A 15775-nucleotide genomic window follows, 5' to 3' on the forward strand; every position below is an offset into this window, starting at 1 on the left:
TAAGTCAAGATGTTTATTTTTTTTCTCGCCGTCGTCGCGGGAATAGCGCACCGGCGACGTGAATTTTCCGACGAAAAAACACGTTGGCGCTATTCTCTGTACAGTTTTATGTTTAATAGATGAGATTAATACCGATACGAACCGCACTGTTGGGAATATTACCTTGCGAAACTTGGAGCTGGTAAAATGTATGATTCACTAGTTGAAATTATTTATGACTTTGGAGACTCCGCTGCTGCGACGAAGCTTTTTCGTGGGGCGAATTTTTACGAATGGAATTCGTCGTCGTCGTAGTCGTGTTTTTCGTAATTTTTTTCGTTGTTTTTACCCCTTCTCCGTCGGCCATCCTGTGCGTGAATAATGTTCTATCAGATCATTTTATTGAGATAGATGGTTTGGTAATCTTTTCTGTTTTCGGATATGCATATTGAAACGTAATTGAAGGAGGAGTATCAATATTAAGTGCCTTCATTTCGACGTTTTTTTAACGTAATATTTATAAAATGGGTTGAAGTTTTCGTTATGCTGTGCTTTCTTTGTGATGTGTTCTGTTTTTCCCCACCCCAGCTTTTCATCGCTGCAATAACATTAAACGAATGAGCTTGAGCGTGATTTTTTATCCGATTTTTTATTTAAAATAGGGCTCTACTGTGGTTGGGTTAATGTATGGAAGTGAAGGCGAAATCGGAGAATGAATGTTTTGGGAATTTAATAAAAAAAATCGAGTCAGAAAGAGGCTCTAGCGTAACGAAAAACAGTCTCGAGTCGACCTATGAGAATTTGAAGATGTGCTAAATACTGAATTGCAACTTTCCAATTGCATTTGATGAAATTTCATGAAAATTTTAATTTCCAAAAATTTGCTGGGGGTTCCAAAACTGTTCGAAACAGCGTCCAGTTGAGGAGGGGGAGGAGGCGAGTCAAAAATTGGAGCATGCCTTGGCTCCAATTTGATTTTCAAAAATTCTCAAAAATTCTAAAAGTGATCTTAGGACTTGAAATGTTGGCTAGTGGGGTATTTTGAATGATCTTTCTGTATTTTATTCGATCCAAAATTTTTATACCAGTCTGGATGTAAGTCCTCTTTGTGATTACAAAAAATGAAAATGAAGGAAAAATTAACGACGTTCCCACGTACATAATTTTAAGAACCTGTCTATGAAAAATTATTATAATTATTTTCTGCCCTTTAAATTATCTGCTCCATGGAATTATATACTTAATTCGGTAAATCCACTAATTAACTGTTCTTTTTGTTTTCTTGTTTCAGGTGAGTACAAAGATTTATCAAAATATACGAGAGCATTATAATGAGTAAGTCCATGTTAATTCAGTAATTTTTTCAATTTACTTTCAAGTATGTATATCTCTATTCAAGAAAAAATGAAGTTGAAAAGAGTCATCAGCTATTCACTGATTGTAAAAGAATTTTTGTACTTTTCCTCTTTAATGCTTCATGTTTTAAAATGTTTCTGCAAATAATTTTTGATGACATAATTGACCCTCACTCATTTAGCATCAATTTAAAAAAATGATTTTTCACTACTAGTTTTTGACAGAAAGATGCCTGATTTTTATTAAAATTCAAATCAGAAAATATTCTTAAAAATTTTAAGGCAGAGAAAACAGAAAATTACATCATTAATAATGTCGAGTATTATTGGTTTGACCAAACAATAGGTACTCTCAATCCAAGGAATAAACGTTTCAATTTTGACGAAAGCTCTGATATCATCGGTGTGTATCTTAAGTTCACATTTCAAGATCCGTTAATGCTTTTGAATGAACACTAATTTGTTCATAAGTATTGGAACAGCTATAGTATTCAAAGGGCCCTGTAGTGGTCCTCCAGAATATCTGTGAAAGAATTTTATTTTTAAAAAAATTTTCAATAGTCCTGCTTTTTACGATATTTAATCGATCTTTTAATTTTCATCATGTTCTCTCCTTATTGAGAAAAATCCAAACATTTTGGCGTAAAAATGTTTGTTCAGAAAACTGTGAACGCATTTCTCCCACTCCTTAAAAACTGAAATACCTATTTGCAAAACCAGTGTCGTTCTGAATGTTCTGCCCCCCACCAACTTTTTCATGTTACACTTGTTTGCCTTACACTTTGTACTTTTTTCCAACATTTTATTTTAGAAAACATTATTTTTTCGTGGTACCTACTAGTAATAATACGGGATCGAAAAATAAAAAATGAAAAATGTTTCCTCCCCCACCCTTGAAAATTGAATTGTCTGAAACAATTGTATTGATTTTCCACTTTTCAAATAAACTTTGACGTCTTTTGGAATTTATACCTACCTATTTATTCTTTTTCATTCATTTTTTGTTCATGTAGAGTTGAAAGAAAGCAATATAGATAGGTAGGTAGTAGGTACAAAAATTTTGACCGCTCTCCTCCCTTCAAAAAATATTAAAATACCAATTGACTTTTTGAAAATCATTTCTTATTCTGGTAAAAAATTGTAAAAAATCTAAAAATTAAAATTTTTGAAATGAAAAAAAAAAACTAAAACAATGTTTTTATGAGTAATAAAACAAATCTGAACGAATGTTGACCCCTCACACGCCCCTTCAAAATTAAATTGTCAAGAAAATGTCTCACTTTTGTCACTGTTTTTTTTTCAATGTTTTCTGCTTATTAGACACCAGATAAGATGTGACCAGATGAATTTCCTATTACTGATTAGGTACTTAATTTATGGATCTTGGTCAAAAATTTGATAAAAACAAGGTGAAGGCCCATATATATTTTTTTTTTTGCATTTCTTGCCAATATTTTCGGTTTTGGAGTCAGATTGAAGATGAAAAAGCTGAAAGATATGGATATCACTCCATTTATAGCTGTCTTCTCGTACTTTAAATCGATTCGAAGCAGGTTTAGATTTTTTTGAGTATAGTTCTGGAGCCTCCGAAAGATTTGAAAATCACAGTTTTCACAACATTTTAGGAATTAGGTTGGAAATATTGAATTTGGTTTTTATGTACCACACTTTTCATCTGGGAAATTACTGCATATTATGTTCTGAAGTAAATAAATTGATAGGTACTTGAAAGACTTGAATTTGTAAGATTTTTGAATAATTATTAATTTTGTAATTTTGTTTTTCTTTGTTGATCAAAATGTGTCGGTACATTTTCATACATACTTACATTAGATTTGTCTCTGCGTAAAACTAGAAGTTGCGAAAAAAGTGAAATGGGGTGGTACACACTTCGGTGGGACTGGGAGGGTTTGCTGTCACGCTTACAATCCGAATTTGGGTAACTTTTGTCCTTCATTAAAAAATACTCTTCAAAAAATCGCACCTATGCCAATTTTTTTGCCAGATAATCTCATAATTCCACTAGATTGGGTTTTCAAACTCGAAGAAATAACTGCAATCTGCCGAGGCCGAAATGCTCGAAGGATGTTCAATTTAACTCGGCGACGGGCGATGCTAGACATCCGCGCCAGACTGAAAGTACGCGAGGTTAAAGGAAGGGTGTAAAAATCTATTTGGTCATGCTGCAAACGGCACGGCGCGGCGCTGGCCAACAAATGGAAATAATGTCACCGATGCTTAATCCGATTAATGTTGTGGTTCGAATTAGACGCGCATTTGATATTTAGTGTTCAAAATGTACATAATCTCCCGAGTAACCTCTTTATTCTGCATTAAATCTAATTCGCCTATAAGAACAATAAATCGACATTTAGCGTTTCATTCTGCGTTAAGCACTAATACGAGTCGGCTACACAGTCGCTGTGATAAGATCACACCTCTGCTCGTCTCCAATTCGTGTTAATAGCCTCGTAGAATAAATAGCCATAAAATAGTTACTCGTATAAGAATCGTAATTAGACGTAACATTTTACAATATGAAGGCCGACTCGACTCTCTTCGAATAACAACCCACGTCCAATTCTGTTTCTAAAACTAAAACTATCGGGTATTAGTTACCTAAGATTGCTTTCCGTGTGTTGTTTTACACAAAACCTTAGAGAATGGTGAGAAAAAAAATCCCTATATTCAATCACCGACGACGTAAATTCAATTATCGCGAACGTGACACGTACTTTTGTGTTCGGATAAACCTCGGCGGAAGCACATTTTTACACCACTCGAGACTTGAAAACGAACTTACTCGAGTAGGTAAATTACGTCTATATCGGCGGTAATTACAGAAATCTCATTTTTTTAATCGTCTACATTGTTGACTTTTTGTCACGAATACGTAAACTTAATAAGTTCGTTCACGGAAACATTAACTACCCTCTTGAGAATCCACCTAATACCTATGTACCTGCCTGACCTCGTACTATGTACTAGCGTTTCCGCATTTGCAGCAGATTTTTCACGTTTTTAAATTCTCACATTCGACAAAAGTACCATTCAGTTGGCTTAATTCTATCTCATTTAATTAATTCACATACCGTAGCATACGAGAGATTGAAATTTGTTCAAATATAAAATCGATAAATTTAATTTAACGAGTCCGGTATAGCGTGATGCGTTTTCTTTATTTTTCATCTGCTTTACCTTACCTATACCTACCTACCTATGCGTTATTCTGAAAGCTAAACCGATTCTCAGTCAACTTATAAACTTATTTAATTTTCAAATTTTGTATTTTTTTCCCTTCTTATACTTTGTTTCTTTCTTTTTATCCGCGGCAATTTATTTTATACAAACTCAAATCTCCCGGATATAGTTTTTCGTATAATAAGACTATTATGCGCGAAAACGCGAACGTCTTCTATAGGAGTAAACTGTCTTCAAGATTGTATTAGCGAGCGAAAAATTTATATTTTCAATTTGATGGTTGCTAAAATAATAGACGATTTTTTGCCACCGACCGTTGAAAGTCTTTAATGAGCAGATTAAATTCGCATTTCGTCCAAATACGTGTACCAAATTACACGGAAAATGTATTCTAAAAATTTACTTTATTATCTTTGGTTAAAAATTATTTTTATTAAAAGTTATCGAAAATAGGTATGCATAATTTGAACGATTGGGATTTATTAAATATTCTGTAAATATAGAAATTTATGTTCTTTGTTGTATAAATGAAATTATACAGGGTGTCCTATCAAATTTGTGGTGTACTTTGAATTTGGATGTTGAAAGTACGTAAGTGATGAGAAACTAGAAGCCTCGTTGATTTCGTGGTGAAAAAAAAATCAAACAGAATTAAATTAACTTGATTTTTTTTTGTTTTTACTTGAAAAAAAGAGCTGAAAATACGTATAATTTTTTTCAATTTTTTGATGCCAATTACATAAAATTGAGTTAAGGAATTTTTTAAAATAAATCTCCTGATTTTTCGTAGTGAAGCTAAGAGACGGATTCCAAGAAATTGTTTTGAAAAGGATGGTTAAACTTCGTTTAATGTAAGTGGTATCAAAGTGTACAACGTAACGTACTTTTTTTTCAAAATGAATGTGCTTTTAATTCCAAGGAATAAATCAAGTATAGGTAAATGTGACCGAAATTGGAAGTGGGTGAATGAGATGTTGTAGAAATTTGAATGGGAGATCCTGTATAACAATAATTTCAGTCAAACTCGGAAGAATGTCACATTCAGATGGTAAGGTAAAAGTACCACACAGCGAGCTTGAGGTCTCCAACAACTCTTTCAGCGAAATCCAATCCTTCTGAATAAAAGTTCATCTGAAAAAAAACAAAAAAAAAAAACTATAATCCAAAATTTTAGCTAAGCAATCTGAATCGAAAATTTTGAACGTTTGAGCAGGAATTAATCGTCTTAAAAATACAGCATGTTATGTTAAAATTGAAAATAAATTCAACTTGTATGTGGGTAATTCTCAGAAAAAGGGTCGATTTTGATATGCATAATTTTGAAAAACGAAAATCATTTTTTTGGAAAATTTCAAGTGGGAATCATTTGTATATGTGTCCCAGATCCCTTTTCTAGTGTTGGCCTCAATTCAATCCCCCCCACTGTAGACCCCGGCCCCCCTAAAACGGCGATAATTAGAATTCGACCCTCATCGATGTGTAATATGTCGATTGACATGTTTTCAAGGTCGTAGAATTCGAATCTGGAGTTATTTTTTTTGTAGAGGTGGAGGGTGAGGCGTGGGGAGGGGGAAAATGTCAAATTTTTCTTATATTATCGTGTAATACGTCGATTTATGTTTTTCAGACCGCAGAGTTCGAATCTGGACTTATTTTTTTGGTGGGGGTAGAGGTGAAGTGTGGGGAGGGAGAAAATGTAAAATTTTGCTTGTATTATCATATAATATGCCGACTAGCGCGATAAAAGTACAGCTGTCTGAAATTTGGCCAAGTCGAAGGACAAATGGGCGCTGGACAAGCCGAAGGACAATCTCAACGTTTTTTCGTTTCTAGCCTTACCTACTGGACATTATTCGATTTTTAACACGTAATAAATGTGTACTTATCATGTAGAATAACTTCCCGTGCTCAATTATTGGTTTTGGCGGGTTCATTGGCGTAAATGAAAACACCAAGCCGAAGGACACAGATTTTGCGAAATATCAAAACTTCACAGATAAGTACGATCAGAACGAGCTGTAATGTAGTTTTTAAAAAGAACGGTGCGGGGTAACATTTCTATGAGAACAGTGAACCAGTGCAGCCACTCACCAGAAAAAAATGTTGGATTGGGAAGCTACCAAAAATAATTGAAAATTGCTCGAAAATTTGCGCAAAAAGTGTGTGACAGTTTTCAAATGTGAATTGTGAGCTTCCTATAGACTTATTGCAATTGCAATTTGTACAATAAGAGACCTTCATGTTCTGTAATAATGAGAACGTGTCAATTTTTCCAAAAAAAAATGAAGTTCATGACACTTTATAACATTCATTTTCAAAAACATGATGTGTGACAGCCAAGTCTAAGGACATTTGGGGTATAAAATCAAATGTACACCAATGAAAGGAGGGTCTAAAAACCTCAATACCATGTGTGAAATGTGTGCGGGGTCATTCTTGAATGGACCAAAAAAAAAAAAAAAAAAAAATCATGCTAAAACCGTTGAGAAATTTGCCATGTACACGAATTTTACCTTTTTCTGAGAATTACCCACGTGAATCTTTAGTATAGCCAAAAGACAATACTTTTTTTTTGGTTGAAATTTTATGGAACTTGGGTTTTAAAAAACATAACCGAATATGGCTGGGAATACTTTGAAAAGATCTCATTCTCTTTAAGCAAAAAAAAAAAAAAAAAAACTAAAAAGAAACTATAAAAATTTTCTTAAACATTTTTTGAGTTTTCATTGGGGGGGGGGGCATTACCCAAAAGATTTGAGATTGTTCTTGGATATTGAGATCATTTGGCATAGCTTCTTGCTAGGGCTCATTCAAATTTCAAAAAAATGAAGTAAATAAAATGGAAAATTGCTCGTTCTATTTATTTTACAAAGCTGAGAAAAATTCATATTGTCATTTTGTGGCTTGAGAAAATTGCACAATTTGTGGCCAAAATGCAAAATTTCTCCTTATATTTTCATTTTTGAGACGAAAAACTTCTGTTTTGGGGCCGAAAATGGAAATGATTGTTATTTTTGAGTTCATCTCAGAAAGTGCATGTAATCTGATGGATCTCATTCTTGGGGCTCAAAATTTTAATTTATCTCTTTCCAGAATTTTCAGATAATGAAACGTGATTTTAATTCTCCCCGGAATATGCAAACGTTTCCAGAACAGCTGGAAAAAATCGAGGTCCATCCTCAGCATAAGAAGTATTTTCAATGTTCCAATTGGCGTTTCCGACTCGATGGAATAATATTTATGAAATTGTACTGAAGTGCTCGCTATTTCGAAAGCTGCTAGAAAAAGAAAACGAAACAAAAACTTTCAAATTCTCTGGCTGGAATTTTTTGGAACGGTAGTTTATTTATTCAACTAGTCAAAAATCAACGAAAACCAAATTTACAGTTACCCATGCTGATTTTTGGCTATTGTGGAAAAATTTGAAAATTCTGTAGGATATCAAAATTCCACCAAAAGTCCAAGTTCCAAGGTTATGGTATTTAGCAGATAGTTGTGTGGTTAAATTGAGTAACAGTGAGGTCTAATCTCGAAACATATACGTTGGAAAAGGCTGAATCTTTGACTCGATAAAATATTTTCGTTCCTTTACAAAGTGTGTGTGTGTGAGAGAGAGAGAGAGAAAAAAAACCACTTGGACTTTCGTAACTTTGAAATTCAATTTGAGTAACAAATCAGACATTTCTTTCACACCCTCCAATTCGTGAATAAAAAAATCTCGATTGAACGGAAAAAATTTATATCTACTCTCATATTTCATTTCACTAAATGACAGGTGATCTTGGAGAAAAAACGACGACGAACTACGAGTACATGTATCTTTAGAAAAACGTGCAGTATCTACTACTTTTTCTATTACGTACGATTTTGAAACTTTGATAATAACCGAGGCGCCAGTATCTCAGAAGCTGTGGCATTTTATTTTAAGCCATGTAAAGCTAGAGTTACTTGTACGTATAATTTGATCGAAATTGAATCTTTTTTATCGTGTACTGATTTCTTCATCTGTTATAAGTGTTTTTGTTGCATAATGTTAGTTTAGTTACTGGGTATTCAAAATAAACTTTTATCATTCAAATACACATTTTTGTAAATCAGAGTGATTCATTTTTATTGGATTTTTTAAAAAATTGTAACGTACCTACCTAATGTTTCACTGAAGTGTTTGAATAATAGTTTCTTTTTTTTTAAGCACATCATAGTTTCACGTATTTTGGAAAATGATTTTGAGGTGATTTCGAAACCAAAATAAGTTAATAGGTAGATAGATACCTACTTACATCTCGCAATTAGCCAGTTTTTTTTTGAGACGAATTCCGAAACTCGCACGATAGCATCGAACCGTGTGGCAAATAAAATGAAAGAAACAATAAACTTACAAACGACCAACTATGAAATAATACCACTAGTTCGTATTTTTTTATAATAATTCATTTGAATTGTATGTTCTTTTCAACGAACGAGATATTATTCTTGCCACATCGAAGTTCATAACGTAATATTTTTCTCAAAGATGTAATGTAGGTATACACAAACTCTATAAGTACATTCGAGTAGTAGATAGGTAAAGGTATATGATTGGGGATTGTGGTTATGTCTATGTGTTGGTGTTTAAAATAATGTCTTGATACTTTCAGAGAGTACTTGAATATGTTTCCGATTCAATAAAGCTTTAATAATTTTCTAATAAAATTTCCACGTAAGTAGGTACAAATGTACAATACAATCTTATAAAGAAAAAACTTGGCTTATTCGAAACATCTTCTAAATTATTTTTTCTTCTTCTTCGAAATTTACTGTTATTCGATGTTCTCGAGTATTATTTCGTTGCCTTGTTAACCATGTTTTAATGGTGAATGAGAAGTTGCTGTGAGGCTGTTTTCACGTTGTCATTTGTGAATTTAGACTTAAACCATTGTATTTGATTTCTCGAATGTGAAGAAAGGCATGTGTGCAAATCTTGACTTCGTACCTATTGAAAAAATTTACGCAAAATACCAACTATTGAATTACAAGCAAGTTCAAGGACGATTGACAGAAACAACAGAATTACAACTTGTAGGTAATTTACCATTATTCGTATTATGATTATGAAATTTCATGAAACTTCGTAGTTGTGATCTTTCAAACCATAAAATACACACTTAGATCAACTTGATTATTAGCAGTGATTAATTCTTTTTTTACGCGATGAAAGGTAACATTCTCGTATGATGATTGTGTTAGCAAGAGTATTTTTCTGTGTTTTGGTGCTAATAAGAGGTAAGTAAGTACGTAATTTGACCAAATTGTGGTTTAAAAAATTTTCCCAAGGGGACAGTTGCAAAAAATCTCTGAAATGGACTCCTTGAAAGTCAAATTTCACTACAACTGTGTTATTTTTTTCAGCTAGTTCTGAACAATCGGAAAGAGAAGCAGAAAAAAGTAGGGTTCTATTATCTATAGAATGAATTTTTTTCTTATTTTCAAGAAGTGTTTTCATTTCTTGAGAATACTTACGCAGGAGTTAATTTCATATGTATACTCGCATATTTCTAGAATGCAAAGAATACGTAAAGTTTGCTTGTGACAACCCAATTCCATCCGACCCTACTTCAACACTTTCTCCTACCTTACAGAAAACAGAGAACGGAGATAAGTATTGTGTCCTTGGGGAGGCTTCCTCATGTGGTGATGATCCATTATCATAGTTAGTGTACATCCTCTCAAGGGAAAATTATTGAACCTGATCAGGTCTGATCAGATCCGAATACGGATACTGATCGAATTTGACCCGACTAGATCTGATCAGACCTGATTAGATGAACGTTTTGATCGGATTAGATCTGGACATTCCTCTGATCTGATCAGATTTAATCATTTTCCGCTGGGCTGTAATAGTGAATTAACAATATCCAAGAAAAATTCAATCATTAAATTTCATTTTCAAGGCGTACATTAATACAACTAAGAAGTATAATTCAACTTTCCTAGTTGAGCAGTCATGTACTGGTGCGCTGATTAGCGAATATTATGTAATGACGGCTGTTCATTGCGCAGAGGACGCTATTAGCGAGTAAGTGATGTGCTATTTTGAATGACCACAAATTAATAATTCCATCAAATTGCATTTTTTGCAGTCAATTCACACGGATCTATGGAACAGTTAAATTAGGAAGTGTGACCAAATTGAATGATGGCACAGGCCAGTGGTTCAATATTATTCAAATGGTTACGCATCCCAATTACTCTTCATTTAATGACGCACATGACAAGTATAATAATACTTCTTTTGAAACTCGATCGAAAAGTGGAATTCTCGCCATATATTAGACCAATATGTTTGAACACAAAACTCAGCTATAATCTCAGTGAAATAACCGCACCATCAGGATGGGGCATGAATAACAGTAAGTCTTTTCTCAGCTTTAACAGAACAAAAAAAAACAAATGAATTACAAAGTTAGGCTACTTTGAATTCACGAACAATAATTATTTTCATAAGGCAAAAGTCTTTCTGGAAACCTCATAAGCATCAAGTCTTACGTCAACGATGAAAAAGTGAAGTCAGTGTGCAGCACGATTTTTCGAACACGTTGGAGTACTTTCACTAATGAGACAGTGATCTGTGCAGGAAATCCCAGCGAAATGAAAGCTGGTGCTGTTGTACGAGTACGTGTAAATACAACGCATAACGAGCACTAGATGAAATAAATATTTTTAATTCCTTCTGTATAGATTAATACTTGATTTCTAATTCATACTAGGTTGATGCCGGAGCACCGTTTCAGATTCCTTTAAATTCTGGATGTCCGAATACTTACGAACAAATTGGTATTTCCATATCGCAAATAGAACTTCCTGACGCTGATCCCGAATCTGTCGATTATCTTACCAACATTGCGATCCATATTCCTTGGATTGAGCACATTGTTTGGGAAATGCCTTCTGATTCTCGAATGACCAACCTTGCTCTTTGGTGAACTGAATCACTGCATGCTCGACGCTGTTTGTAGTTGGCAAGTTTTGTAGTGTTGACATTGAATCACGCGTATGGTAGTGTGTTAAATTATTTATTAATTTAATATTCATTAATTCGTTAAAATTTAATCTGTGATTCAAATAAAATGTCCTATGAAATTGTGAGTAGGTAATTGAACATTTCTTTTTACTTGTGGAAACAAAATCATTAACGTCTGTAGTCAGTAGTCAGATGATGAGAAGTGGTACTGGTTCGATAAATAATGAGCGAGGAAAAGCATACAAAAAATTGTAGAATGGATCCGACGTGCACACTGCACACCTAGATCAAATGTGTTCATTTTCCTTTGGGTTGTATTATATTCACCTCTACCACTGAAGTTACTTACTTTTTCTGTTTCTCACGGACTACCTACGCACTTCTCTTCATCATATCAAAGACGTTGATTGTCAATTTTGCCCTCAGAATATCCTTTCAAACGTGTATTGAGATGAACAAAATCAGCCACTTTCTACATCTCATGCATTATAGTTTTGAAGTACTAGGTAGGTATGTACCTTACATATTTTAAGTTTATCTTGATATGAATCCCATTTCAATCAATTTTCAGTACAAATGGTATATGAAATAGTTTTTCTGCCAAGTTTTGCATTGCATTGAGGAAATCATTTGTAACTGACTTACCCAAGTAGTGAGGCAATGTGTAGACTGTAGGTTGATCAATGATCTACAAAGAATCTGCTCAATATGTAACAACATAAAAATATACTTGATTTGCATAATTATTATATACCTTATGTATGTAGTGTAGTTCAGAAGTTGTGTTTAGTTCTTCTTAAACATGTACATACCTACTACATACCTAGGTACATAAAACTTGTGTGATGATTGTGCTTTTGAGGATATTTTTGTGTGTGTTGGCTGTAACAACAGGTGAGTTAGTCAAAAGGATTATAGTTTTCAATTTCATTTTTGCGTTATCAAGTTGCCTTACGCATGCCTTATTTTTTCAGTTTCCAGTTCTTATGAGGAATGGACAGGAAAAGCAGTAAATAGTATGATTTTATCATTTCCTCTGTTTTTTCATTTCTCAAGTACTCACCTAATTATTGAAGTATTGCAATTGCTGCATATTTATAGAATGCAAAGAATATGTGAAGTATGCTTGTGATGATCAAAATTCAATTATCAATTCAACACTTACTCCTAATACCTTAGATAAAGTAATGAATGGAGAAGATGTACCATTTGGACTACTTCCTCATATGGTGGGTGCATACATATAAGTACATTATAAGACCTTATTTAGCATCATTGTATTTCATTACAAGGGCTGCGAGAAATCTCAAATATTCAATCATCTCATTTTTTCCCCCTAAGGCATTCATATTATTGTCGAAGAAACTTAATGAAACAACATTTAGTGGCAAATGTAGTGGTTCGCTGATTAGTGAAAATTTCGTATTGAGTGCTGCGCATTGCACAGAGAACATTTTGTAAGTGATTGATTGAAACTTTGTAGCAAGAATTCAAGTGTTTCAAATTCACTTTTTGTTGTAGTCCTATCAACAATACTTTTGGAACAGTTAAACTAGGAAGTGTGACTAGCCAGAACGATGGCACAGGTCAATGGTTCAATGTCATTGAAATCTATGTACATCCCAATTTTACAGTTTTATCCAAGAATTGGAATGATATCCTTCTTTTGAAGCTTGACCCGAAAGTACAATTTTCCTCTCAAATAAAACCAATATGTTTGGGCACAGAGCTCAATAATGATCTAAACACTGTATACCTGGCAGGATGGGGTTTAGATGAGAGTAATTAAGTCTTCCTTACTTTTTCCATGAAAAAAATATTGTGGCAAGAGTTACTTTATCATGCAGTAAATTTTTATTTTTCAAAGATGGGACTTCTTCTAAAGATCTCAAAGGTGCAGAGTTATCCATAAAGGATGATGAAATCGTGAAGTCAGCATGTAATCATGCGGCGAAGAAGAACTTCATTAATAGTACAACTGTAATTTGTGCAGGATTTGCCAACAAAACAAAATGCAGTAATAAGGTACATTATATATGATTGCAATGCAGTAGGTATGCCTGTCAAAATTAACTATGGGTCACCATGTTTGTTCTGATTTTAAATTATTATTTTTTCAATGTATTTTGCATAGGGTGATTCTGGAGGACCACTGCAGGCTGTATTAAGTAGTGGATGTCCGAATACTTACGAACTAATCGGTGTAACTATCTCTCATGCTCCAAGTGGCCAAGTTTGTCCCAGATGTGTCAGTTTCTTTACAAACGTTAAAGCGTATATTCCTTGGATTGAGGGTATTGTTTGGCCTGATTATGAATTTTCGGATTAGGTTTTAAAAGACTGGATGGAAGTCAGCGCAACAGAAGGGGAAGAATTAATTGCTTGTCATGAAGATATTATTTTGTTCAAATATAACATTATTCTTGCTAGAAAAATTTTCTATTAAATACTTACATAAAGTATATTTATTTTATTGACACATACTCTATCTCAGGCTTGTCAGACTGAACTGGAAAACTACATAGAACTAATGACCACAACTAGACCCAAAAATGCCCATAAGACCAAGTGGACCAGACCAGACCAGACCAGACTGGATCTGGCATAAAATGTTTATGTGAAAGATCCATATTAGCCTCCGACCTAAAAAATGCTCCTTGTTTTCACTGGACAGAAACCACAACTCTCTGATGAATATTTCTTACAAAATGAACCTAACAGACGACCCATTTCATGAAATTTACTACAAACAGACTGTAACCCAGACTGCCCAAAAAGTAAAAACCTCACTGTTTCAGGGTCTTTTTTTAGCTTATACAATATAGCTCATACATTTGATTTTGCTCGATGTTTTCTTTTCCTCCAGAGCTCACAGAAGGTCGTCAATGTGTAGAATTTTTAATTTTAGACGTCAATTCTCAAAATTGTCACTCTTGTTATTATATGCACCTATGAAAAATATGGAAAGGAAAGTGGCAAGTGGCAACATTGACAATTCTTTCACATCGTGTTTTTTTTTCTTTTTTGTGTTCAGACTCTTACAAGTTTTAAGCTACATGCTACATATGTTGAAAATTATGTTTTAATTTTGTGGACTTTGATTTGGTAAAACTGATTTTTTGGACCGACATACTGGACTGGACTGTTTGAAAGCTCCAAACAAAGACCTTGATTTTGGATGGCTGCAAAACCCGAGAGATCCTACAAGCCTTCCACTACCATGACAAACAAATGTATAAGAACTTCTCCCTTGGCATCCAAAATCTTATCAGGGAATGTACTAGTAGGAAAATCAAAAAACTTGCTATCCCATGGATTGGATGTGGGCTGGACCAGCTTCACTGGGGCCAGGTACAATCAATCATCGTGAGAGAATTCAGGGAGATACCAATCAACATCAAGGTGTGTAATTGGGCCTGCCTCAACACCAGCTCTAAAACTAATTAATATTACTTGTAAATAGCTATAATGGTGTAACATATCATCAAATGTTCTCCCCAAACTCAACTTATCAAATTTAATTTATATAGTACAACGGATGTATAATATAGCACTACTCCAAGCTGAAGGATGGGAGAAACCTATGGTATGTGTCCATCCTTTGAACTCAAAATTACTCCAACTTTACACATACAAAATCATGTCCTTTTGGACAATCCTGCTCTAGGAGATCTCTTTCTGAAGTAGTTAAGGGTACAGTGGTGGCTGGAGACCTCCTGGGTCTACCCCTAAAATGGGTGATGGCTCGGGGGTCGCTCCAAATCCGTGGAAGGGAGGAGTGGGCCACATCCTAGGGTGCCCACTCCCTCAACCCTGAAGCGGTGGGAGCGATTCTGGGATATTGCCTAAGAGCTCCGGGCCATTGGCTTGGTGTTTGGGGGGGAGGGGGTCAGCAGTCCCAACCAAACTGAGGCCCCCCACTTACCCAGTATTAAAAAATAAACCTTTTTAAAAAAAATCCTACAAGCCTGCTTAATCTTATATGCCTATTAATCGAGGCTTTATGGGAGAAACTGAGGGAAAAAACCGTGTTGATGTGAATTGACCATTCTTGTAAAGGCTGTATTAGTCTTATGCGCTAATGTCACTACATACTGTTTATGATTCTTGACATCTCTCAATGAAATTATTTTGACAAATTGTGATTTTTTCAACCGGTTCTACATTGAACTCTTCTTTAACGAACTTTTTCAAAGAATATCGTTACTTCTCTAGCCTGATTATTAAGTAATTAAATAGT

The 15775-nt window shown here is 34.2% G+C and overlaps 2 protein-coding genes across 6 annotated transcripts in view; both read left to right on the forward strand.

Moving 5' to 3' along the window:
* Positions 1-15775, forward strand: part of LOC135836181 (connectin-like) — a 289346-nt gene that overhangs the window by 171126 nt on the left and 102445 nt on the right. The window lies entirely within an intron of this gene.
* On the forward strand, positions 9619-13997 carry LOC135836180 (chymotrypsin-like elastase family member 1). Of its 4 annotated transcripts, none has more exons than XM_065350831.1 (12): positions 9619-9797; positions 9924-9959; positions 10074-10224; positions 10655-10924; positions 11020-11186; positions 11282-12429; positions 12510-12551; positions 12637-12764; positions 12877-12992; positions 13057-13316; positions 13403-13560; positions 13670-13997. In XM_065350831.1, the coding sequence occupies exons 6-12, from the start codon at positions 12381-12383 to the stop codon at positions 13862-13864; spliced, it is 948 nt and encodes a 315-aa protein (XP_065206903.1). In that variant the 5' UTR covers positions 9619-9797; positions 9924-9959; positions 10074-10224; positions 10655-10924; positions 11020-11186; positions 11282-12380; the 3' UTR covers positions 13865-13997. The 4 variants fall into 4 exon arrangements, with proteins under 4 accessions (XP_065206903.1, XP_065206902.1, XP_065206901.1 ...); XM_065350830.1 differs by having other exon boundaries at positions 9620-9797; positions 10074-10590; XM_065350829.1 differs by having other exon boundaries at positions 9621-9797; positions 10466-10924.

Source organism: Planococcus citri, chromosome 2 (genome assembly GCF_950023065.1).
Source record: "Planococcus citri chromosome 2, ihPlaCitr1.1, whole genome shotgun sequence".
Taxonomy (NCBI): domain Eukaryota; kingdom Metazoa; phylum Arthropoda; class Insecta; order Hemiptera; family Pseudococcidae; genus Planococcus; species Planococcus citri.